General features: G+C 37.5%; 1 protein-coding gene across 1 annotated transcript in view; it reads left to right on the top strand.

The window, feature by feature from the left end:
* RASAL2 (RAS protein activator like 2) overlaps positions 1-25,730 on the top strand; it is a 359,939-nt gene that overhangs the window by 268,386 nt on the left and 65,823 nt on the right. The window contains 1 exon segment of the mRNA XM_047703675.1: positions 2,605-2,711. Coding sequence (XP_047559631.1) covers positions 2,605-2,711 — 107 coding nt within the window.

The following is a 25,730-nucleotide window of genomic DNA, read 5'->3' as shown; positions in this document are numbered from 1 at the left end:
GCTGCTACCTGGTTCTACGTGGCCATTGGTGCTTGGGGTATATATTCTTTTTTCGACTTTGAAATAGTTCTGAATCTTCTGAAAATGAAAGAACTTGAGTATTCAAAGGCCTTTTGTGCATTCTCAGTTAAGTTGCATTGTTGTGGGGGCTGAGAAAGGAAGTGTGGACCTCTCATCATTAGTTAGTTAGCTTATTTCCGCTTTGCCCTCTTAGTGGCAATTGTTCAAACTTCAAGAAAAATTTAATTTCTCCTTTTTGAACCCAGTGGTATTCTTTAAGATATGCCAGAGCTGTGATTTTTTTTTTCATGATGCAGAGACTCTAAAAGATAAAGAGAAGTACAACAAATAACATATTTGTTAGAGTTTAAAATATGGCTGCTCATTTTAGCCAATGTAATTTCACATTGTTAAAAGCATGGAAATATATTTATTTAGTGAGTTCAGATGCCTGAAAACTAAAATTAGATATTTGAAAGAAAATGAGGAAATAAGTTTCCATTTTTTCCCTTATCCAGAACATTGCAAATTAAGGAAAACTGTTTACTGGATCATTTTATTCTTGCTAATGGAACTTATTTTCTCCTGGTTTGGTTTCTCCATCAGTTATTCAGATATTAAAATATGTTATAATATTCAATCTCATGTATCTTCTAATTATAGGTCATTTTCAGAGGAAGGATGAAATTTTCTTTTATCTTTACCAGCCCCTTCCCCCACCAGCCAGCCCCCATACAGCAGGAATGCCTAACTTGGATAATCACTCTTTAAAGTCACGTTCCTAAAGTCTGAAGGTCTTGTTGTTCCGTGTGCTTTGCAAAGCTGATTTGTTTAAATTTGGTGCTTTGTGCCATTGCCGTGAATTTTAGCTAATTATACTGCCATTTTTTTAGAAGTCGTGTGTGTCTGATTCTGAAAATGACTTTGTACATTAAGGCTCATTTAACCACTGATGGTTTAGAGAGAAGTTGAGAGACAGTTACTGGTTGTAATTTTATAACAGTGATAGCATGGGACTTTCTTGTACTGCAGGCATATAAGACGCTATGGTGGCAACCTCTCAGTCCTTAGGAATGTTGCAATTTGGCTTATGTTTTACGGGTCAAGATGTCACACAGAAGATATGTTTAGTCATGGAGAGGAAATCAGTGTCCAGCGTGCAAAGATAGTAATAGGGTAAGCACTTCCGATTGGATTTTCATGGGAGGGATTGATTTGTGTACCTTACTAGGTCTGTGTAAAATGGTGTCCTTTTGGCACTAGCTGAATATAAATTTCAGTAAATGTTTTATCTTGCTGCAGATTAGTGTAATACAGTGAAATTTTCTGTAACTGAGGGGAGGCAGTGGTTGGGCGTCTGCTAATAGCCTGAAAGTAACTAATGAGGATGTGCAGTTGGAACGATTGATTGAATAGCTGCAGTCCTGTGTGTTTCTTTCTCGCTTGCTCTCTGCAAGCTGTAGCGAGGGAGGGGGAAGAGCACGACACAGGGAGGGAGCGAGAGAAAAAACGCTTTCTCTTAAGTGGAAGTAGCACGGATCCCAGGGGCCAGGAGGCCAGAAATGGAAGTTTAAACTGCATCTATCTTTTAAAGGGAGAACAGCAGGAATCAAAATGTCAGTCTCCGGAGTCACGATTTACTCCTTATTTTTTAAGATCTGGAAGATAATACAGAATACTTTTTTTAGGATGTGTTTTTTTTTTCCTTGTCCATGTTGAGATTATCTAATGTTATCTGAGAAGCTGGATTCCTATATGTCTGTCAGTTGAAGTGGAGATGGGAAGCAGTTGTGATAAAGGTATAACATGTATATATCTATCATCTGTGTGTGCGTGTGTATGTGCATATGTATATATGCATATATTTTTATCACTCTATGAAAAAATTGTTTAAATGTAACCTGAATATAGTGTATAGTAATTAAATGAGAAAATATCACCTCATCTGCAAAATCCGAAGCTTGTTAGGTCCATTTGAACAGATTTAGGATTCCAGAGTAAGATTTTAGTAAGGTCATCTTGCCAGCACAAGGAGACGCTGATCTATTTTTATATCTGCATAGGCATATATGTTACTTTATCCTAGCAGCAGCTTTCAGTCGTCTGGTGGCCCTTTGGCTGCGGGCCGGTGAATCATCCTAGCTGCACAGAACTGAACTTTGACCTTTGTGCAGACACCATCAATTCATATGCAACACAAGACTGTATTTTGTTCCCAAGAATATCAAAAATGTCTTTGGATTCTATTAACTCCTATATTGCTGACAAATAAGGAAATAGATTCATACACTGTAAGAAAGCAATAGTAAATGAATTTATAGATATTAGACAGAGCACAGAAAAAATTACTTTTTATATGTGCACAGATATAATCTGTCATGCTAAAACAGATTTCTTAAGTGTGGCCAGGACTCCCTAGTGCCTTGAGAGTTTGAATACCACAGAGATAAAGAGATAAATCATGTGGAGATAGAATGTAATGTACCTTTAAAGCAAACTAATTTTTTTTTTTTTTTGTGGGAGGAGAAAACCTCACTAATTGTACAATGTAGTCAAAGATCCTAAATTTTGGTTTCTTCATGACATTTCTTTCTTCTTTTCCAGAGGTGCCGGCAGAAAGGTCCCCCCGCAGACGGAGTATCTCAGGGACCAGTACATCAGAGAAACCCAACTCCATGGACACTGTAAATACCTCACCCTTCAAAGTACCAGTAAGTGCTCCTCTTCTCTAAAAGATATTTTACTTTTCTCTCCTTTCTTCTTAGAGTTAGAGATAGTTACTAGGGAATCAAACCATTTTACTCAAGAATTTCCTTAGAATACTGAAGTTAAAGGACAGAGTTACTAACCAACATAGATAAACAGTGGTTAATGTCCACTTCTTTCAGCAGGAGGCTTATTAGATTTTAGGGAGTAATTATTTTTACTTGTGGGAAATTCCCAAAATATATAACAAAATATGTTAAATTCAAAGTCCTCTGAACTATAGAGTGCAAATCTTTGCAGGATGCCCTTTTATCAAGTTACTAGCGAAAACCTATCACTGTGCTATAAAGATGCTAGTGGAATTTTTTTTTTCCCAAGTGGAAGGAGTTTTTTGTTTTTTTGTGTTATTTTTCTTGAGCTGGAGTGTAAACAGTGAATGATGGGACTCCTAAAGTTGCAGAGCAGATTATCAGAGAATTAGACAATTGTGAGTTCTAATCCTGAGACCTTGGCTTGTGCTCCCCTCAAGCCATCTTTTAGATCACCATCTAAGAGCTTAAGAAATGCTCTGGAAGAAATAACCCAGTTTAAAATATTTCTTACACTGATGAGGCAGTACGAAGAATCAGTATTAAATCCTGAATGCTGAGCTTGGAAGGCTATAAATGATCAGGTCAGCTGACCACCAGTTACAGTTCTGGTTTGGGCCTTTTTGATATATAACTCTGGGTAACCCAGATTTTAATCCACCGGTTTTCTTTGTTTATTGAGTAAGAAATAGACTGTCTAATTAAATCATTTTATTAAAATTTATTATTTTAAAACTTGAAAAGTATTACTGCCATGAAGTTGGTCATTATTGTAGGTACAATGGAAATCAGTATAGAGTAGAAGTAGACTTTTCTATTGGGGAAAAAAAAGATTATTTTGTTTTAATTCAGTTAAGTTAATATGTTGTGTTCTTTATTTGTATGTTCCAATACTTCTTCTTTTTAGTTGTATGACTTTTTCTTTTCTTTTATTTTTTTAATAGATAACCGATATATATTTTTTAGATTTTATTCATTTATTTGGCAGACAGAGATCACAAGTAGACAGAGAGGCAGGTGGACAGAAAGGAGGAAGCAGGCTCCCTGCTGAGCAGAGAGCCGGACACCGGGCTCGATCGCAGGACCCTGGGATCATGACCCGAGCCGAAGGCAGAGGCTTTAACCCACTGAGCCACCCAGGTGCCCCTGGATGACTTTTTAAGTTGAACTGATATCTTATATCTCAGTGCCTTGTAGAGTTCGTGGATATCTGTTACCATGACACCTTTCAAATGTTTACCAGTTCTCTCATTTTTAAAGATCAGAAACAAGACTGGATTAATATTCTAACCAAATTATGACAGGAATTATAAAATAACAGATTTCATCCCTTTTGCTGAGTTTCTCTGTTCCATAGACATGGCTTCCCACTTAAATGTTTGGTTGGTTTTTTTAAAATAATGAATGAAAAAGACTTTTTTTTTCCCTCTCTTCCTTCCCCTTCTTATTTTCCTAATGAAACAGAAATCAAATATAGGGAAACTGACTATCTATACAAAGTGGTGAAAAGGATTGAGTTAGAATTTGAAATATTGATACCATCATGCTAGAGTAAATATAATTTTTTTAAAAGTCAATAACTGAAGAAAGATCCCCCTCTATAATATAGTACATTCAAGTACTTATATTGAATCTGAAGTTCATGACTGGGCTTTTTAAATTTGAATTAATTAAGAACAACAATTTTTACTTATATTTAAACAGTTGATAGCTAATTTAAGGTTTACCTTAATAATAAAACTAATTATCCTTTAGTAAAAGTAATAAACCAATGACCGCTAGCACTACTTACAGACCATTTTCTCAGTTGTTATTATTTTGACAATCTCAGCCACCTCATGGTTTAGGAATATTGTAGGAAAGAGGGGCCTCTAACTGGCAAACTGCAGTCTCTAAGTGCATGCACTTAGCTCTCTAGGAGAACTTAACCAGTCCTTACCTAGATAATTATTTGAAAAATAACCATCAGAACACACTAACTGTAATTTTTCAAAAGATGACAGTGAGCTGAGGGAGGAGGCAGAGAAAATAAGAGGTAAGGAGTCATAAAAACAATCTGAATCCACTTAGGATAAAGGCAAATAGCCCAGTGTTTATCAGTAATCCTTTAGAGTACCGTTGTATTACAGGATGGATGGTGCAGAGTGCAATAATTGACATTGATAATGATGATCCTCAATCATTAAGAAGTGAAATTATATTTCTTGTGCTGGGCTTTTTTTTTTTTTTTTAAAGATTTTATTTATTTATTTGACAGAGAGAAATCACAAGTAAGCAGAGAGGCAGGCAGAGAGAGAGGAGGAAGCAGGCTCCCTGCTGAGCAGAAAGCCCAATGTGGGGCTCGAACCCAGGACCTGGGATCATGACCTGAGCCGAAGGCAGCGGCTTAACCCACTGAGCCACCCAGGCGCCCCATGGGCTTTTTTTTTTTTTAAAGTGTAGCTGTGTAATATTGTGTGATCATACCCATTGAGAATATTTTAAACCTTGAAGATATGTGGTGCTTATAAAACTTGTTACCCAGAAAAATCTGGTTTGTGAAATACCTTATTCCATGATAATGCTGGATAAATAATTTATATTCTTTTAAAAGAAACCAAAATATGCTAGCTAGAGGAGGCACTGCAGTACTTGGATGTCTGTGGAAATACACTATATGTTTTAAATTTCCATATAATACCAGTAGCTAATGTGACTTACTTAAATGTAATGCCAATAAGAATTATGTCTAGTTTTCATGTCAACACAAAATATTTTTGTAGTTAATATCACAACAGAGTCTCTGAATATGGGAAAGCAGTACAAAAAGGAACCAAACTTGGAGATACTTAACTAAGTTTATTACACAGTATCTCATGTTACTAACATGATTGTTTCCATGGAAATGATCCATGTTAACTTTCTAAAGGAGCAGAAGTGGGATTTAAGCACAAGTTCTTGTGGTTCTAAGATTCAGGTGTCTTTACCGTGGTGGACAGCAGGTTCACTACTTACCCAGTGGACTCTCCAAATGGGCCCGTTTTTCCCAGCTGCATTTGCAGGCAAATACCAAAGAGCAGATGAATAGTTTTTAGCAAGCCTTGACTAAAATTACTGACAGTGACACACTTACTGAGTGCTTACTCTGGGCAAAGTATTAGTGATCCACCAATTATTGAAACTCTGTTGGCACTAGGTCCTGGGGTAACAAAAATGAACACAACAGAATTTTCCACTCCCAGAGCCTTTCTAGTCTAGTAGCAAGAGACAGAAAAGTGACCAGATTCATAAGGAGGTAGATAAGCATGGTGACAGAGATTTTTAACAATGCATTGTGTAAGCTGAGGCTTTGCTGGGGAGCCAGTATTTGAGCTGTTTCAAAAGCTGCGTGAAAATACTTGACAGGAAGAAGACTATTGCAGGCTGGGGCACTAGCATTTTAGAAGGACACACTTCATGAAGTGACTGAGGCACCCAGCGAACATAAAAAGGGCTCAGTGAGGCATGAGCCAAAAAGCACGTAGGCAAAAATGGCAAGAGAGGAGGATGGCGAGATAGGTTGGGGCAAGACTGTGAATGTTTGTTTGTCAAGCTTAACTAAGTTTGGCAAGCATTAGAGACTGGTTTTTTGAAATATTTATCTTGGTTCAGAAACTAAACCAAAAAGGAGCTTGTCATGGACTCTCCAAAAGGGCCTTTTCCCACCTCCATTTGTATAAATACTGTGAAGTATTGGTAAATTACTTAACTTTTCCCCAAGTGACTCTTTTCCTCTTGCTGTCAGTATCCCAACTCAGGGTGATGGGTCAGGGACTGCCTGCCATTCAGCTGAAGCCCAGCCCAGCACCCACCCCAGGCTATCAGCTGAGCCTGCTGGTAGCTCTAGAGTAGTGGTTAGCTTGAGAAGCAGGGGGGAAGAGTCGCTTATATCGTGAGGACTGCTGGATGTGGCAGGAAGGAGCCAAGGAATAACTTACAGCAGTGAACCCAAAGCTGGGAAGCCCGAAACCTTTGTATATCTCATCTCCCAAAATGTGTATTTTAAAAAACTTAAATGGATAATCAGTACAACAGTGTATTCATGTGTATTTCTTAATTAGTCTAAGCCATCTTTATGCCAGTGGTAGACAGCAGAGTCAATACATTAAAAAAAAAAATAAGCGTAAGAGGGAACTCATGTGGTAAGGCAAGGTCTTGGTTTTTAAGAACGTTTCAGTGTATTTGTACTTTTATCTAATCCTAGCCGTAAGGAAAAGCAGATATCTGCAGGGTAGTTTTTCTATTTCTTCTGTTCATTCCATATTTCTTTACCTTAATTCCAGTTGCAATTGTTTGTTTGTGGGTTGTGTCACTCATTAGACAATAAATATCTCATCTTTGTAGCTACTTCAGTGCCTAACACAGTACTTTGCGCACAGTAAGCACTCGGCAAATAATTGTTTAATGAATAAGATATGCATGAATTATTGAATGACCAGAATCAAGTGAGTATCTCACATTTACTCTCTTGGTATTACTGATGAGATCTCAGTCGAATGGATTGTTAAACCATTTAATCATCACTAAGCAGTCATTTGGAGTAAATGAGTATACCTGTGCTGAATAGTTACATTTTTTTCTTCAACCAAGAGAGATTTTAAGGGCCATGGTATTTTATGTGTATAGTGTATACTGTGTCTACTTATATTGGGGAATGAAACTAGATAGAATTCTTTATTTAATGATTTGTTTCTGTGGATATTTATTTGAGCCTTTTAGGCGCCATACGTATGTGTAAGTTCACAATGTTTTTGCAGATCTGAGTTCTGACTATTAGCTTCTTCAAGAACCATTTGTCATTTGAATAGTTGTTGCCTCTTTTAAAGAAGCTGTTTTTCATTTTTTTCTTTAGCATCTTGCTAGGCTTTTTGCAGTTGTCATATTTGTGTTTTCCTTTAAGTAAAACATCCATTGCATGTCTTACCCATTGTTAAAACGATATTGAAATGATATTACAGGGGTGATTAGGAAGAAAGGAGTAAACTAATAAAAGTTATCCAGGTACTTAAATTTAATTCAGAAAGGGAAAATGATCACGCCTTGTAATTGCATATATTTGTTTCACATTGCTTGAGCTTTTGGAACAGGCTTCTTTCTTTAATGTTCTATTTATAAAGTGACTATTGATATTTATGATTTTTATATCACTGCTCCTTAGACGGTGCCATCAATTAGCTTTGGCTAAAAGAAAGCTGCTCGTGTTCCGGGCCAGGTGTTCGGCTCAGTGTTCTCATTTCCATAACACAATGGTCTGAGTTGGCCTTCCATGTAAATGTAACACAATGCAGTCGCAGCTGCCTCGTTTGTAGTAGCTTTGAGCTTGGCTCTGAAAGAATTCAGGCACTAAAATATATGCCAAGACAACCAGAAAGCATAGTTGAACTAAGGCAGTAGCTGACTACTCCTTTGTAACCCTTCTTGTTCCTGTCACTGTGACACCTGAGCATTCCCAATCAGATAGAGTAGATACAAAAGACTGTCAAAAGATAAAAACTTTGTGTAGTTTTTAGGAAAGTAAAGCTTTGGAAGAATAAATATGGACTAAGTCAAATTCTTATGTAAAAAGAAATGTTACATTCTTTCTTAAGTTTTGAGATGTGAGGCTCAGTTGGTATTGGTCTCTGTCTTGAATAGAATAAGTAAGATCAGTAAGATCTTCAATAAAATTTTTGTTTTTCCAAGTTAAACAAAGAGACAAAGCTTCATGCCCACTTGATAAAGGTCAAATAGCGTTCGTTGTCAAAACCAGTGGTTTTCAACGCTGGCCCTACCTAACTATCACCTAAGGAACATCTCCAAAAACAACAAACGAGCAAAACTAATGCCTGGGCTCCACCTCAGACTAGTTCAGCCAAAATCTCTGGACTAGAACCCTGTATTTTGTGTTTTTTGAAACCTTCCCAGGTGATTCTGACATATACCCATGGTTGAGAACTATTTGTCCAAATGGTTGGTTAATATATTAGGAACCCCTTTGAGTCCATGCCTTCCCAGCAGACATCAGTGCTTTCTTCTGTACCTTCAAGTCTGGTGTAAGAAACTAGTAAGTGACTCTTTTTTCAGTGGCCTGTTATTGCCCACAAATGCTGCCTTGTATATTAGTTGTCCTTCCAAGTGTTCGACACCGTCCGTTCAGATGACAAGTCTAAATTTACTGAATACTCTATTGTGGCATAGTGACCTCTGACCAGCCTGAGAATCTCAGTCTTAGGAGTGAAATAATCAATTTGAAGTCATAGCAGCCAAGGTGCTATATACCATTTCAACTTCTGTATTCCTCCTTGCAGCCGCACTCGTGGACCTCAAAAGTTCTGTTCTCTGCTATTTAAAGATTCTATACCCAACTTTTCCTCTCTTTGTTGTCTGTCTGTATGGAGTTAAAATCCAAAGTAGGATCCCCCTGCTGTGGTACCTCTTTTTAACAGAGAGTGTATTTATATTCATGTATATGTGAATATACAGTATATGGATATATTCATATTATATGTCTATCAAAATAGGACTGCCAGAGATAAAAATAATATAAAAAACAAGATTCTCAGAAAAGAAAAAGTAGAGTCTGAAGATATTAAATATTAATTATACCTTTAAATAATTTTTTAATCAGAAGGGGTATAATTTTTAATTTTTTAATAATAAATATCCTAGAAAATATAAAATCTGAAGCAGAGAAAAAATGAACAAGGTTAGATATGACCCCTTAAGGGAGATAGAAAGGAGATAGCAAATACCCGGAGAAAGGGGAACATGCATGGCAGGGAACATTGCCAAGATTCTCAACTCAAAAGAATCAAAAGAATGATGGAAGCTGTCCTCAACCTATGGTTATTCTTAAAACAGGTTTGCAGCAGTGCTATCTAATGATGATACCAATGTATCCTGCCTAGGACAAGAGGGCTCTTTGGGAGAGAGAATGAGATGAACTCACTTATAGCTCATTCTTATGGAGAGTATACTATAAACCCCTCTTCCTCAAAGCAAAGATAGTTTTCTTCTGCTTTAATGGGGGAGTGGAGGCTTAACACCTTTGATTTCAATTAGAAATAAATGTTTTCAAGGGCTAATGTCCACTTAAAGCAACATGTAGTTAACCTCTAAGTACAACTATATTAGATGCTTTCCTCTTTCACCAAACTTAAGAAGCTAGATGGAGAAATGAAACCTTGCCAACTTCTCAGTTTTGCTGGTGTTAGCTGTACAAGAAGGTATTTTTGTACTTCTCAGCTGTACCTGTACTCAGCAGGGTATGAGCAATGCTGGTAAATAATAACACTGAGGGCCTCCCTACGCTCAGGCCCATTAATTCTATAACCAATGCCAGGACCATTCCACTGGATTTTTAAAGGTATGTTTTATATTAAGCACCTATTAATTTCATTTTAAAAGAACTTCATTCCCAGGTTATCCTTTGATTGTAATATCATTACAGTTTTTTTGGTCAGACTTTTATAGCTATTAAGAGAAAATGTTCCAAAAGAATTTGAATAGATATTTCTCCAAAGAAGATGTACAAATGGCTAATATGCACATGAAAAGGTGGTCAACATCATTGGCCATTAGGGAAACGCAGGTCAAAACCACATTGAGATGCCACTTCATACCTACTAGGATGACTGTAATCAAAAAGAGAGAATGTAATAATTGTTGACAAGTATATGGAAAAATTGGAACCCTACTGTATTGCTGAAGGGAATTTAAAATGGTGCAGCCACTTTGTAAACAGCTTGACAATTCCTCGAAAGATTAAACACAGAGTTACCATATGACCTAGCAATTCTACCTTTAGGTATATATACAGGAAAATTGAAAACATGTGTTTATACAAAATCTTGAACATGATTGTTCCTAGCAGCATTATCTGTACCAGCCAAAAAGTGGACACAACCCAATGTCCATCTGCTGAAGAAGGATAGATGTGCAAAACGTGTTCGCTCCACGGTTCACCCATAGGAAGGACTGAAGAGCTGACACACAGTACAACATGGAAGAACCTTGGAAACATGACACCAAATGAATAAAGCCAGACACAACAGGCTGCATATTATAGGATCCTATTTATGTGAAATGTCTGAAATAGGCAAACCCATAGAGAGAGAAACTACATTAATGGTTGCCAGGGGTTGAAGAGAGAATGACTGCTGATTCATATGGGATATCTTTGAGGAGTGATGAAAATATTCTGAAAGTAGACTATGACAGTTATGCACCTTTCTGAATAGACAATAACCACTGAAGTGTACACTTTAAGAGTGAGTTTGGTGGTATCTGAATTATATTTTAATAAAGCTGTTAAAAAAATGAGAAAAAAACATAAACAGTATCTGAGTACTTCTTAATATTGAGTACAAGTTGAAGTGATAATATTTTAGATATACTGAGTTAAATGAAATCTATTTTGGGGAGGAAAAAGGACAATAAAATGCATTTCGTTATATATTGGCTACTTATTTTCTACAAGTTTTTTTTAAGTGCTCATTAGTGATACTTTACATATTTGCATTTTTATGCAAACTACCATAATTTTGCCTGCTACAAGGAAGCTTGTGTAGCTTCATACATTTTTACTAGATATCAAAATAGGAAGCATGACATTTGGTTTTAAAAGAAAAAAATTGTGGCAGTCATATACATATATGAATATTTTTTAATTTTTGCAAATTTTTACATCTTGAGCTATTCATATCTTATCTAGTATACTTTATATTATAATCTCTTCCACAAGTTCATGTCTATTAAATAAACTCCTTGACTTTTTTCATTTTGTATATAGTCCACCTTTGAAACCTCTATAGCCTTGTATGATGTTTTAGATGTGGGCTTGTTTAATGGGTTAATGCTGAGATCTGCGTATTAGAAGGACCTTTCCTTGACTTTTTGTATGGTAATGAAATTAATGATCAACAAAACAGGAAATAGAAAGTGATGTTGTTTTATTGGAGAATCTTCTTCCAAACAGTCCTCTGGATTCAACTAACACTTAGTTCTTGCCCCAAACTGTATTCACTTACGTTTTTCCTCAAAATCTTTTCCCCCTGAATTTCTGACTCTGTAGTACAACAAATTTCCTCAGTTCCCAGAACCATAGTATTTTCTTTCCTCCCAAGTTCAGTTACCAGATCTTCTTCTCTTCTCCTCTCTCCAAATTCATCCATCCAACTGTTTCCCAGCCCCACTGCCACTTACTTCAATTATCCCTGCCTGTTAGAACATTCTTCCCCTGAACCAGCACCAGGACCTGCTTCATGAGCATCAGACCAGTGCACAGAACCTACACTCAGAAAGGCCCTGTGCATGGAGTTTAATGTTCTGTGGTTTCCATCCTAAGATTCTTATTGCTCCATCTTTGGATTCATGTTCTATAAGTATGGTCTAATGGGACAGTGGAGCATGTGCTGGGACTTGGAGCCAAGGCCTGGCACCACCTCTGTTGCCTCCCTGGGATGGATTCTATACTGCCCACCTCCCCACCCCCAGAACCCCAACCAACCCCTCCCATCTGCCTCACTCAGCCCTACCTGTCACTCTTTGACCCTGGCATGGGCCTTTATTACACACATAAAAAAGATAGGGGTTAGCCTGCATGCTCTGTGGCACCGCAAGGCAGCACTTGGCAGGACTGTCCTTGCTCCAGCTTGTCAGCTTCACTGGTATCTGGCAGGTGGCTAAAGACCACAACTCAGTTGGAGCAAGCCTTTTGCCCATCCCCAAGCCAGATACCTAGTGAGTTGCAGAGGCAGCTGTGGGAAGGGAAGAAGCCTGGCTCAACTTCCCTACCCTGCGCCTGGGTTTATTGGCTCGGGAAGGGCAACCTGGCAACCAGTGGGCCACCCACATACTGAGTCACATGGGCAGGGGCCCTGGGCACCTGTAAAGGTCTGCACTTGCCCTGGTGCCTGAGGGAGCATGACATTAAATAGCAAATGAAAAACACCAGGAGCAGATGGAGAGAGAGATGGCTTAAGAAAGGAAAGTTTTGGTTTTAGTACTGTTAATGGCCCTGAGTTCCTGCTTTTCAAACAAGGACCCTTGTGTTTTGCGCTGAGCTCCTCAAAATATGTATGTAGCCAGTTCCATCTCGTACAGTAGAGACTTTAACTCATCTCCTGACCTCCAGCACCTCTGTCCCCACTCTAGCCATCTCACTGCTGCTCTAACCTTGATCATCTGATCATTACTTGACTCTCCCTTGCTTAGTAGTTCTCTATGGTCCCATGCCCATGGACATGACCAAATTTCCTCTTTCCTTTCCTGCTTCCCTGCATTTAAATATTTCCAGACCTAGCTTTTCCATCAAAAAGCATCAGTCACCTGATGAAAGCTTTTGAATTGGACTTGTGTTTTATAGGATGATAAAAACCAAAGTTCATTTGGCACAGTTGTCAAGTTTTTTCATTGTCAAGTTTTTGGCTGGCCTTCCAGTTTCATTTCCTAATACCCAATATCCCCATCCCCACCCCCAGATCTCTCAACCGCCAAACTTAGAGGGTGCTCCATCTTCGTGCTCCATTTTCCCCAAATTTAAGAGTTCCCTAAACAAGTCTCCTCAGCTATCTTTGTAATTTCTGCCTAAAAAGACTACCTTCTATGCTTCCTAAAAGTATTCTCCATCCTTTAAAATTCAGCTCCAGTGTTTAGGCGACATTAGCCTTGACCTTCTCTGTCCTTCCACAAGAATATACATTTGTTGGTGATAGTACTTATTGTAGGGTCATTATTTGCATGGTTGCCTTCCCTGGTTTGTGATATTCTAGGTGATAGTCTCCAGCATAGGATGTATTTATCTCAGAGGGTACTTAATATGATCCATCTGAGTTGCAGAAAGAAAATAATAAATATTTGATTTTTAAAATTTCACTCTTAAAATTTTTATGTTATTGAATGTTTTATAATCATACATTAGAACATCCTTGTATTTTGTAAGTAAACAACTTTAGGAATGCATACCAACAATATTTTACTCATTTGATACGTAGTCAAGACAATTCAGAAACACTCTTCTAGAAGATCAGAACTGTATCTTGTTGATCTTAGAATTTCAGGACTGACTTTTTCTTTTTTCTAAACTGCTTTTGAAAACTCACTTAATGTATAGGTAACTCATGATTCCTAAGGTACACCCATTGCAAAGACATTAACCTCTTAAGCCATAACATCGCCATCATTAGTTGATGGTTTAAAATTAATCAACGTTGTGAAATTTTTTTAAGGGTGTATATTAATCTGTTAGGTGTAGAATTAAGGGAGGATGTAGTGAATAGAAGGGAATAATTTTCTTTCTATGGAAGTCCTGTGAGATTAATGATAGAGTAACTCATAGAGATTATCTTAGTTGTCTTCTTACTCAAGAAATAATTGGATGCCTAGAAATATGGTCTGCTCTCAACTTTTTAAAAGTTAAATGAAGAAAAGGTAATAGCTCCAGCAGAAGTGAAGGTCAAAACCTGATGATCTGTCCTTAGCTACCTGGACTCATATCTTTATCATCAGCGTGACGACTGTCACTCAAGAGCTCTTCTCCATTAAAATCAGGTGCCTGCAGTTGAAAAAGTCTCTGCACTCTTCTGACCATATGATCTAGGGCCTGTGTTACCTTCCTTTGAATTCTGCCAAAGTATCGGATTTTATATTATTAGTGCTTAGGAACTTATACCAAAAACAGGCAAAGGAGTGGTGAGATATATTTGTTTAATGTGTGTTTAGTTAGTGTCTCACATGTGTGACCAAGAGCAAATTGTTTGACCTACTCTAAGGCCTATGATGCCTTTTTTATGCTAATGAAATACTACACAGGTATTTTAAGATCCTTGGAGGTTTGCAGGGGGAAAAAAAGTACTGTATACTTAGGATCAATATGTTAATTTATAATGAATTTATAATGAAAAAAATATTTGCAGCATTAGAAACAATACAGTTAGGAAATAGCCTCTAGAAGTTATATAAATATGCCTAATAAAATTCTGTCCATGATGCGTTTCTCCTTCCCTTCCCCATTTTATTCTATATTTTTTTAAAAAGCCATCCTGATGGACATTAGTAAAGAATAATTTTATTGTTTTATGTGTATCTTTTGTTTACTGCCACTTCCATAATATGGGTTTCAAGTGCAAGTGCATTTTGTTTCATCAGAGGCAGTAAGAATTTTATTTTTTTTAAATAACTACTAGGCTCCAGAGCCCCCCTCCATCTGTGATGGTTTTATTCTTAGAGTCCTAGAAATGAGAGATGGAAAACTTCAATTAAATTCATCTAGTCCATCTCCCCTGACAATGAGAAAGTATCTCTCACATTATATTATCTGATGCTTTTTCAGGCTTTCATGATAACCTCTGGGAGACTGTCCAATAGACTAATAGACCTCACTTTGGGATAATGTTCTCTTTCTTAGTTTTGACCCATCATTTCTCATTATTTTATCCCTTAAAGCCATTTTTTCTTATATTCACACTCTGTGAACTTAAGATCAGCAGTCTCTGCCAGTCATAAGAAAATCAACACACATCTCATTAGCAGGAACTAAAGTGGTCTACAGAAGTGAATATTCTAGTTACTAAACTTTTCCTCTTTAAACACAGACTTAGCTTAATTTTAATAATTTTAAGGAGTTTTTTTTTTCCTGGAATGTATTAGATATTTTCACTACTTTCTTGAGTGTATTGGGCTTTTCTTAATAATTCAGATTAATCATTAGCATTCTGCAAGTATGTATTAAGTAACCCACTATATGCTAAGCATTGAAGAAATACAAAGATGAGCTCAATAATGTTTGCCTTCAGGAGTTAAGACTCAGTAGGAGATATGAAATAGGAGTTAAGGCTCAGTAGGGGATATAGCATAGGAATAGAACTAATTATTGGTCAAGACAGAGGAAACCGGTAATATAAACAAAAGAGCTTAGATAATCAGAGACAAGAGACTATAACTCCTATTAGAGAAATCAGGAATGGCTTCCTGAGGAGTTGGCATTTGAAAGAAAGTGTAGGGACAAATGAGTGGTCATTTGGGAAAAAAGGTAAAATTAGATATGTATGTCACGCCTCACATAAGCATAAACTCCAAATGGATTAAGGATCTAAATGGAAAATAAAATGAATAAATAAACCATGCAAGTACAGAAGGAAAGATTGATAATCTTAATGTAGGAAAAAACTTTTGGTAGTGGTTATGGAAAAGCCAGAGGCAAAAACTGTTTTAAAAATTGTGTGATGGGGTGGCTGGGTGGCTTGGTCACTTGGGCATCTGACTCAGTTTGCTTTGGGGTTGTGGGATGAGCCCCATGCTGGGCTCATGCTCGGGGCATAGTCTGCTTGGGATTCTCTCTCCCCCTACGACTCCCCCAGTACGCGCGTGCGCTCTCTCTCTCTCTGTAAAATAAATCTTTTTTAAAAAATTACTTAGCAAAAAGACATCATAAAACAAAGTTAAAAGATAACCAGCTGAGAGAAAACATTCACAACATATAAAGAACTATTAAAAATTGAGAGACAGGGGTGCCTGGGTGGCTCAGTAAGTTAAGCCTCTGCCTTTGGCTCAGGTCATGATCCCAGGGCTCTCTGCTCAGCGGGGAGGCTGCTTCCCCCTTCTCTCTGTCTGCCTCTCTGCCTACTTGTGCTCTCTCTCTCTCTCTCTGTCAAATAAATAAAAATCTTTAAAAAAAAATTGAGGGACAAATGACCAGAACCCGATAGAAAAACAGGGAGAAAAAAGTATGAACAGTAATTCCCAAGTGCTATAAAAATTGTCCTGCACATATAAAAAGAATGTTCAAACTCACTTATAATCAGAGAAATGCAAATTATAACAATATTTTGATACTATTTCACATTTTAGGCTAGCAAAAACTATGCAGTATGACAATAAATTAGATGGTGAGATCATGGGAAACATACACTCTCATACATTGCTGATGGGAATACAAACTAGTGCAACCCTTCTGGAGGGGATTTTGACAAAGCTACGGATGTGCCTACCCTTTTACCCAGCAATCTCACTTCTAACAGTCTACCCTTAAGGTACACATCCATCAGTATGAAAATACAGATGTGCAAGGTATTCTTTGCAACATTGTTTATGATTACAAAATGTTGGGAACCTACATGGCCCACTCGTTAGAAAGTACTTACATAGACTATATGTGGAAGGAAAGTAGAATAAAGCCCCCAAGATGTCCACATCCTAATACACAGAATCTGTGAATATGTTATTTTACATGGCAAAAGAGATTTTTACAGATGGGATTAAGGCTAAAGACCTTGAAGTGAAAAGAGTACCCTAGATTGTCTAGATGGGTTCATTTTAATAGCAGGCCTTAAAAACAGTATCTTTCAGAAAGATACAACATTACTGGCCTTGAAGATGGGAGGAAGGGGACCATAAACCAAAGAGCATGGGTGGCCTCTGGAGGCCAGGAAACAGATTCTCTCCTAGGGCCTTCAGAAAAGAATATAGCCCTGAAGACACAATGATGTTAGCCAGGTGAGATCCGTGTTGGACTCCTGACATACAGAACTGTAAGATAATAGATTTGTACTGTTTAAGCCACCATGTTGTGACAGTTTATTACAGTGGCAATAGAAAATGAATACGGCGGGAAAACTGGTGAAGTTAGAATTGGGTCTATAATTTGTCGGTATGCTACCCTATGTTCATTTTTTCATTTTCATAATTCTACTATGGTTATGTTAACATTTGGGGAAGTTGGGTAAGAATAAACTCTATTGTTTTTCCACATTTTCTGTAAATCTAAAACTATTTTACATAGAAAGGAAAAAACATCAGGATTCCTTTCCTTCTCAAGTTCCCTCCACCACTCCATCTCACTAACATCCTTTTAAAAAGTTGCCATCTCTCCATGGTATTTGTTTGTGAACTTCCAATCAAGCTTTTAAGTTCGTGGTTCCCAAACCATATGTCCACGTAAGGACTTGTTCACACATTTTTTTTTTAGCAGATTTATTCTTAATAGACCCAAACTGGAAGCAACCCAAATGCCCATCAGTTGGCAAATGGGCAAACATATTTTGGTATATCCGTATGTGGAATCAAAAGGAACGGACTACTGATACATGCAGTAACATGAATCAATTCCCAAAACAGTGTGCTAAGTGATAAAAAAAAACTCAATTCTGCATAGTTCCATTTATATGACAGTATGCAAAAGATAAAACTTAGGGACAAAGTAGATTAGTGGTTTCTAGGGGCTGAGGTAGGGGGAATGGATTGATTGTAAAGTGGCATGAAGAAATGTTTCGGATGGTAGAAACCTGTATCTTAGTTGCACTGGTATATAGATTTGTTAAAACTCATCAAACTATACATCTAAATATAGTGAAGTTTCCTTTTGTAAATTATACCTCAATAGACCTAACGGTTTTTTTTTTTTTTTAAGGTACATTTAAAACATATAAAGTTGAAAGTAAAAGGTTTGAGAAAATTTAACAGGAAGGTAATAATCCAGAGAAATCTGATGTAACAGTGTTCTGTCAAATGAAAATGAATCTCTTAAGACAAAGAAGATTCTTAGGGATAGAAAAGATGTTTGCACCCCGCAACAAATCTTAATATATCAATATGTTATACCATATTAAAATAAATTTAATAACATGTCTCTGTGTATTGTAATATATATGTTTTACTTTTGTATTTTAATATCTAATAGTGTATCAATCAATATGTTGATGTGGGTTAGATCTGATTAATGGATATGTGGTTAATGTATTAATATATGTGCTTTTGTATGTTTTAAAGTTTCATAATACATGTTTTACTTTATTTAATAAAAGAGAATCATTGGATGATTGTCAAAAATGCAGATCACTATGCTCCACACCCAGAGATTCTGATTCATCAGCTCTGGGCTAGAAAAACAATTGTAATTTATTATAGGACCTTCCCCCATCTCCTTTGATGCTTTAATTTGCAAAAAAAACAAAACCAAACACAAATCCCCACTAGGGGGGAAATTACCCACACTGAAACTGCTTGTTAACTAAAAGCACTTTGCAATGATTTGTTTTGTTGTTATCCTTGCTATCTAGAGTTTCCCTTGTATTTGGACTTTCGATAACTGGAAAATAAACTAAGGAAGTAAAATGTGGTGACTGGAAACTAGAGTTTAACATTTTCAGTTACTCTACCTTTTCCTTCTTCCTTGTTAATTGTCTACAAGTGGATTCTAGTGAACGTTTTTAGAACATCTGTAAGCTCCTAAGATCTATTAAATGAGTAAGGAAGGGAATAATTTTTGTAGGACATCACCCTTCTTGGGTAATTGCAATCCGTAATTCCATGAACTGCTAAAATACACAAATACACAGAAATTAATTTACTAATCAAACAAAAACTTAAAAGCCAGAATGAGAACAGTTCTCACCTGGGTCCTTTCTAGTTGACAAGGTAGCTTTTTGTACTGTGAGTCGTGTACTATTTTTAAGGAAATGCTCTTAAAATTGGTTAAATCATGTAGATCTCCCTAATCCCTGGTGTGGCCACTATAAGAAAAAGTCTCATACAGGATGGCCGTGGACTTGTGTTGCACACCACCTTGTTTTTTTGTGAAAGGTGATATGTTTCTCTGTCTCCACTTCTCCATGTCTTAAGGGACTGGCGGCAACCCAAGGATGCAAGCAAGTCAGTGGCGCTCATTACCATCCTGGAGGCTTCTGAGAGCGGTTGCATAGCAGCCGTTTTATTTCAGTTACCAATCATGCCCTGATAGCCAAGTTCAGTCTTCGGGGGTTACTCCACTTTGTAGGTGGTGAGCAACTTTTATCGTTCTCTTAACATTTGCCAAGCTCCAGAGAAAGGCAACATTTGGCTTTTCCTTTCATTGGCAGTTGCTAAATTTAAGCCTTATTTTGGCAGAAAAGAGGGAGTACCAACTAATTAAAGTAAGTCATTTTAGCTGTATCATTTGCTTTATGACAATGGAGTTGTTTAAATGATAAGCTTTCTACTATTTTTCAGAATTGTAGCTTGTAGCAACAGTATTTTCAAGGAGGACTAGATGAGGTAGGATTTGTTTTGAGGGTTTTACTATGTTTTCAGATTAGGTTGGTGTCAGAAGGGTGAGATCAGTTTATTTGCAGTCTTTTCCTTTGTTTCCATTGATGCTGTTGGATTTTAAAGTCAGCTTGTAGGAGCATCTTCTACTCCTCACAGTTACATAAGACAAGATGTCATAACTTGATGTGAAAGAAGCATTTTCCTCTTGATATCCATCTCTTTCTAAATTTTGTATTTGGATTTTTTTCTCACAGTGACCAAGGAATCAGTTACATATAAAAGTAATTTCAGTAGGGTTTTGATTTTGCTTCAGTTTAATTATATAGATAGGAGCCCTACTGGCAAGTTTTCTAAGTCAGATGTCATACTGGTGGGCATTTTGTCTTCTTTTTTCCCCCCTCGTATTTTCAAATTGTCATAGTACATTTCTTTCTTTTTGTGGTATATAATTCTGTAATAAGAGCTATATAGAAATTAAGTACAGCACACTTGGAGAAAATGCATTATATCATAGTGCCTAGAATATTTTTTTTTACCTTTTGTAGGAATATGTCTTTATTTTGTATTTATTTAAATCCAGTTAGCCAACATATAATACATCATTAATTTTTGATGTGGTGATCGATGCTTCATTACTTGGCGTATAACACTCAGTGCTCATCACATCATTTGCCCTCCTTAATGTCCATCAACCAGTTACCCCATCCCCCAACCCACCTCCCCTCCAGCAACCCTCAGTTTATTTCTCAGAGTCAAAATTCTGTCATGGTTTGGCTCCCTTTTCGATTTCTTCCCATTCAGTTTCCCCTCCTTTCCCCTATGATCCATATGTTCCACATATGAGTGAAACCACATGATAGTTGTCTTTCTCTGATTGACTTATTTCACTTAGCATAAAACTCTCCAGTTCATCCATGTTGGTGTAAATGGTAGATATTCATCCTTTTGGATGGCTGAATAATATTCCATCGTATATATGAACCACATCTTCTTTATCCACTCATCTGCTGAAGGACATCTCCGCTCCTTCCACAGTATTTTGAAGAGGAATGAGAATGTGGAGAATCAGTGTAGTATAGTGGCTAAAAAAACCAGGGTTCCAGAGTCAGGCTGCCTGGGCAGTTGAACTTTGCCACTCGGCAGCCCATGGGACCTGGGAATCAGACATCATCTCTGTATCCCAGCTGTTGATAAGTGATCGACTCTTGATAAAGAAAATGTATGGTTCCCATAACACACATTCTTACTCCAAACCATATTAAATCAGTATATGTTTCTAATTTTCATAGCTGAAGTTACTTCTCTCAGAAAAGCAAATACTTACTTGTGACCATTTTGGATGGTCTTCTCTTACTGTTGCTTTCCTTAGAAACCAGAGTAAAAGGTAAGGCCTGCAGGATGGCCTCACAATGTTCTGCAGGATCTGCCCACTCACCCTACTACTGGCACCAGCACTGCTACCCATTGGCTGATTTCCCACAACCCTTCCCATTGCTTTCTTCACTCCAGCCACACTGACTTCTTGGCTGTTTCTGAAACATACCAGCAGTTCTTCTGCCTTAAAGTCTTTGCCTGGAACGCTTCTCTCTTCTTACACCTGCAGGCTAACTCACCTCCTTCAAGTCTTCAGTCGGTGTCATTTTTCTTCAAAAGATCTATCGTGACCACTTTCTATTCTCAGCTTTTTCCATGGCGCTGTTTTTCTACAGCATTTGTCTGTTACTAATTAAGTTCTTGGCTTATTGTCTGTCTCCTTCCACTAGTATATGAAGCCTAATGAAGGCAAAGATTTGTTTGTTTTGTTCACTAACAGCATCTCAAGTGCCTCAAGTATGTGGCCAATAAAAGGTGCTCAATAAATACATGAATGAATGAAACTTTAAGTATTTTCAGTATACTGGGTTTAAATCCTGACTCCTCATCCATTAACTGTGTGACCTAAGACAAGTTGCTGAATAGCTATTTTGTGGAGTTGTTGCATCAGTTACACGGTATTACATATTGGAAAGCACCTAGCCAGTGCTTCATATCCAGGAAACCTTCAGTAAATTCGTTCAGTCAGCAAATGTTAATTGAGCACTTACAATGTACCAAGTATCCCTGTAGGCACTGGCATACACCACTGAACAAAAGAGCCAAAATCTTTGCTACTCGTGGAATTGATACCTAGTTTCCTTCCCTTCCTCTGATCTTGTAGTTTCTAAGGTGGAAAAAAATCATGATTCTACCTCACCTATTCAGGAGTCTCTCCCCCTAAATTCACAGTCAGTTCATACTTAAAGGGACCCATTTTCCATTATTCTAAAAATACTTTTCCATTCAGTTATCTTATTCTTTGGAATGGCCCTAGGAAGATGATTTTTTATTCATCATTTTACAGGTAAGAAATCTGAAACTTGGAAATTCTGACTTGTCCAAGGTCATTCAATAGGAGAAATTGGAGCCAGGATTTGAAGACACACTTTCTGATTCAGAGTTGCCTGCTCTTTCTACATTGGTACTTGCATCAAAAACACTGCAATGGCTTTTATTCATTTCACTGCCCATGTTATTTCCATTCTACAGACACTTATTGAACCCCTACAAATTGCCTGATATCAGACCGACTCTGGGGAGGGGAAGGTTGTTGGCGCATAAGCGGGCATGCAGTGTGCTAAATGTAAGATTAGCTCTGTTGACTTGGAATACCCAGAAGCATAGAAGCACCTCATCTAGAGCAAGCTGTAGGACATGTCAGAAAACACTCTAGAAGAGATCATGCCTTAGCTGAGTCTGAAAGGATGACTTAGCCAGGGAGAAGGGGGAGAATATGAGCAGTAGCAGAGATGCATGGAGAAGGTAGAGAATTTCAGGCTTTCAGAGCTGTGGAGGGTAAAGCTAGAAGCAGAGAATGGCCAGGAGTCAGCCTAGAATTTTTGGTAACTACCAGGTGATACCATATCCTACAGGCAGGACTCTTGCCAGGCCCCCTCTTTTAGGGACTGTTAGGTCAGTTACCCATCGTTGGTCCAATAAGCTATAGTCAGAGAAGAATTGCTTGGCGCAAAGGGTAGTGATCTGTTCACAAGAAATTGCTCAGAAGGGGCAGTGGGCAAGTGGGCATGTTCGATATTCTGAGGTTTCCTGGTAGGGTTAATGTCACTGGAAGGCTGGCTCATTGCATAGTCGGTCCAGGACAGAAGCATAGCAGAAGCTGAGACTAGCATGGAGATAGGGAGTTTTTAGTAGCATTATCTGTTCAGTTATGTGGTCTTCCTGAACATGTGGGAGACCACATGCCTAAATAGACATAATGCCAGACCAACCTTTATAGCCTAGGCTAAACAATATTCTCAGGTGAAAACCATGTTTCAGTTTTATCAAGGACATAAGAACAGAATTTTGTTTTAAATTCTACTACCTCTGTGAAATATTACCGACCACTCTGGGCTATCTTATATTTCCCTTATCTGTATTCCCAGAACAACCATAATTTCACATATACATTGAATGCTCACTAAAGTTTAGATACTATGGTTGATGTTAAGCATTACATCTTCCCTTAAAAGTTTAAGGGCTAATGGGAGCAATAAGTCTGCTTTAGTAGGTGGACAAACCACCTTCCCAACCTTATTTTTCACTATTTCTAATCATATACCAGCCAGACTAAGTCTACTTAATGGATACCCATTGTGTTCTTATCTCCATGACATTTCTCAAGCTGTGCTCCATAAAATACCCTTGCTTCTCAGCACCCTAAACCCAAATCTTGTCTACCCACTGGGACCTAGCATATTCTACTTTCGTATAATTTCCCCTTGTTTCTCTGGATGATGTAACCTTGTCTTTTTCTGAAATCCCAAAATTAGTTCCTATATACCTCTCTAAAATAATATCATATTATCAATTCCAAGATGTACATTTTTCATATTTTAACACCCCTGTAAGTTACTGTTTTAAGATACTCTGTCATCAACATCCTTGATACAGGATGATATTCTATAGAAAAACATGAACAACAACCCCAAGTCAAAAAGTTGTTCAGAAGAAGCATTGGGGTGCCTGGGTGGCTCAGTGGGTTAAAGCCTCTGCCTTCAGCTCAGGTCATGATCCCACAGTCCTGGGATCGAGCCCCGCATCGGGCTCTCTGCTCAGCAGGGAGCCTGCTTCCTCCTCTCTCTCTGCCTGCCTCTCTGCCTACTTGTGATCTCTGTCTGTCAAATGAATAAATGAAATCTTTTTAAAAAAAAAAAGAAGAAGAAGAAGAAAGAAGCATTAGGAATACCTTAGCAATTTATTTTGCATATATTCTTTTTATGTGTACATATGACAAAACCTAAGTCTTTTAAAACCTTTCTTAGTACAAAATAAGAATTTTAAGTGATGAAGCATTGTGTTATAGTTGAATTGGCAGCTTTTTTCTTTAGTGTACATAAAATAATAGCATGACTTAAAATCATTGGTGTGCTAGATTCAAAGAAACATATTTTGTGATTAAATATGCCAGACATTAGGAACACTTGCCTCCCTAATTGTGTGATATATATTAAATTTAGTTTCCAAATCCCATATTAAACTATAAGCTCCTTGGGGGCAGAGTTTGTGTTTGTTTTATCTTTGATTCCCTTACAATACCTGGTATAATGCTTTACAACAAATAGACATAAAACAAATATTTATTAAATAAATGGATTAAAACAAGAAAGTATTATATAGTAAGTGCCACAAAAACACAGTACTATATGATGAACATCTACTAGTATATTCCCAGGTAACTGCTTAACTGTATTTTTGTTAGAAATATATATGATATTAGAGCAGATCCTTGGGCCAAATCTATACTTAGGCCAGTGGTTTTGGAACCAACCATAAACAGTCCAAATAGAACTCCATAAACACAGATCTGGTTTGCTGACTACATTTATGAGCAAACGTGGTGACTCATCCTGATTGAATCAAAATAAGTAGTAAATAAAGCCTTTGCCTTGGAGAACAAATGACAGGGACTTTCCCTAGCAACACTAAAAGATTGTACAGGAGACCAGAAAAATGCCTGTTTCTGAGAAATAGGATACTTTAGGGGAGCCTGGTTGACTCAGGTAGAGCATGCAACTCTTGATCTCAGAGTTGTAGGTTCAAGCCCTACATTGGGTATAGAGATTACTTCAAAACAAAATCTTAAAAGAAAAAGAAATGTACTACAACATGGATGGAACTAGAGGGCATTATGCTAAGCGAAATAAGTCAGAGAAAGACAAATACCATATGATTTTACTCACATGCATAATTTAAGAAACAAAACATTAACATAGGGGAAGGGAAGGAAAAATAAGATAAAAGCAGAGAGGCAAGCAAGCCAGAAGAGACTCTTTTTTTTTTTTTAAATTTATAATTTTATTTTTTATTTCATATAATGTATTATTTGCTTCAGGGGTACAGGTCTGTTATTCATCAGTCTTACACAATTCACAACACATACCCTCCCCAATGTCCATCACCAGCCACCTCATCCCTCCCCCACCCCGCCCTCCAGCAACCCTCAGTTTGTTTCCTGAGATTGGGTCTCTTATGGTTTGTCCTTCTCTCTGGTTTCTTCCTATTTCGTTTTTCCCTCCCTTCCCCTATGATCTTGTGTCTTGTTCCTCAAATTCATCATATCAGTGAGATCATATGATAATTGTCTTCCTCTGATTGACTTATATTGCTAGCATCATAACCTCTAGTTCCATCCACATCATTGGAAACAGCAAGATTTTGGGTTTTTGATGGTTGCATAATATTCCTGTGTGTGTGTGTGTGTGTGTGTGTGTGTGTGTGTGTGTCTATATATACGTATGTATGTATCCATAGACATACTACATCTTCTTTATCCATTCATCTGTTGGTGGACTTCTAGGTTCTTTCCATAGTTTGGCTGTTGTGGACACTGCTGCTATA

The sequence above is a fragment of the Lutra lutra genome, chromosome 15, assembly GCF_902655055.1.
Source record: "Lutra lutra chromosome 15, mLutLut1.2, whole genome shotgun sequence".
NCBI lineage: Eukaryota > Metazoa > Chordata > Mammalia > Carnivora > Mustelidae > Lutra > Lutra lutra.
The sequence above is the reverse complement of the archived record's forward strand: the minus strand, read 5'-3'. Positions and strand labels throughout refer to the sequence as shown.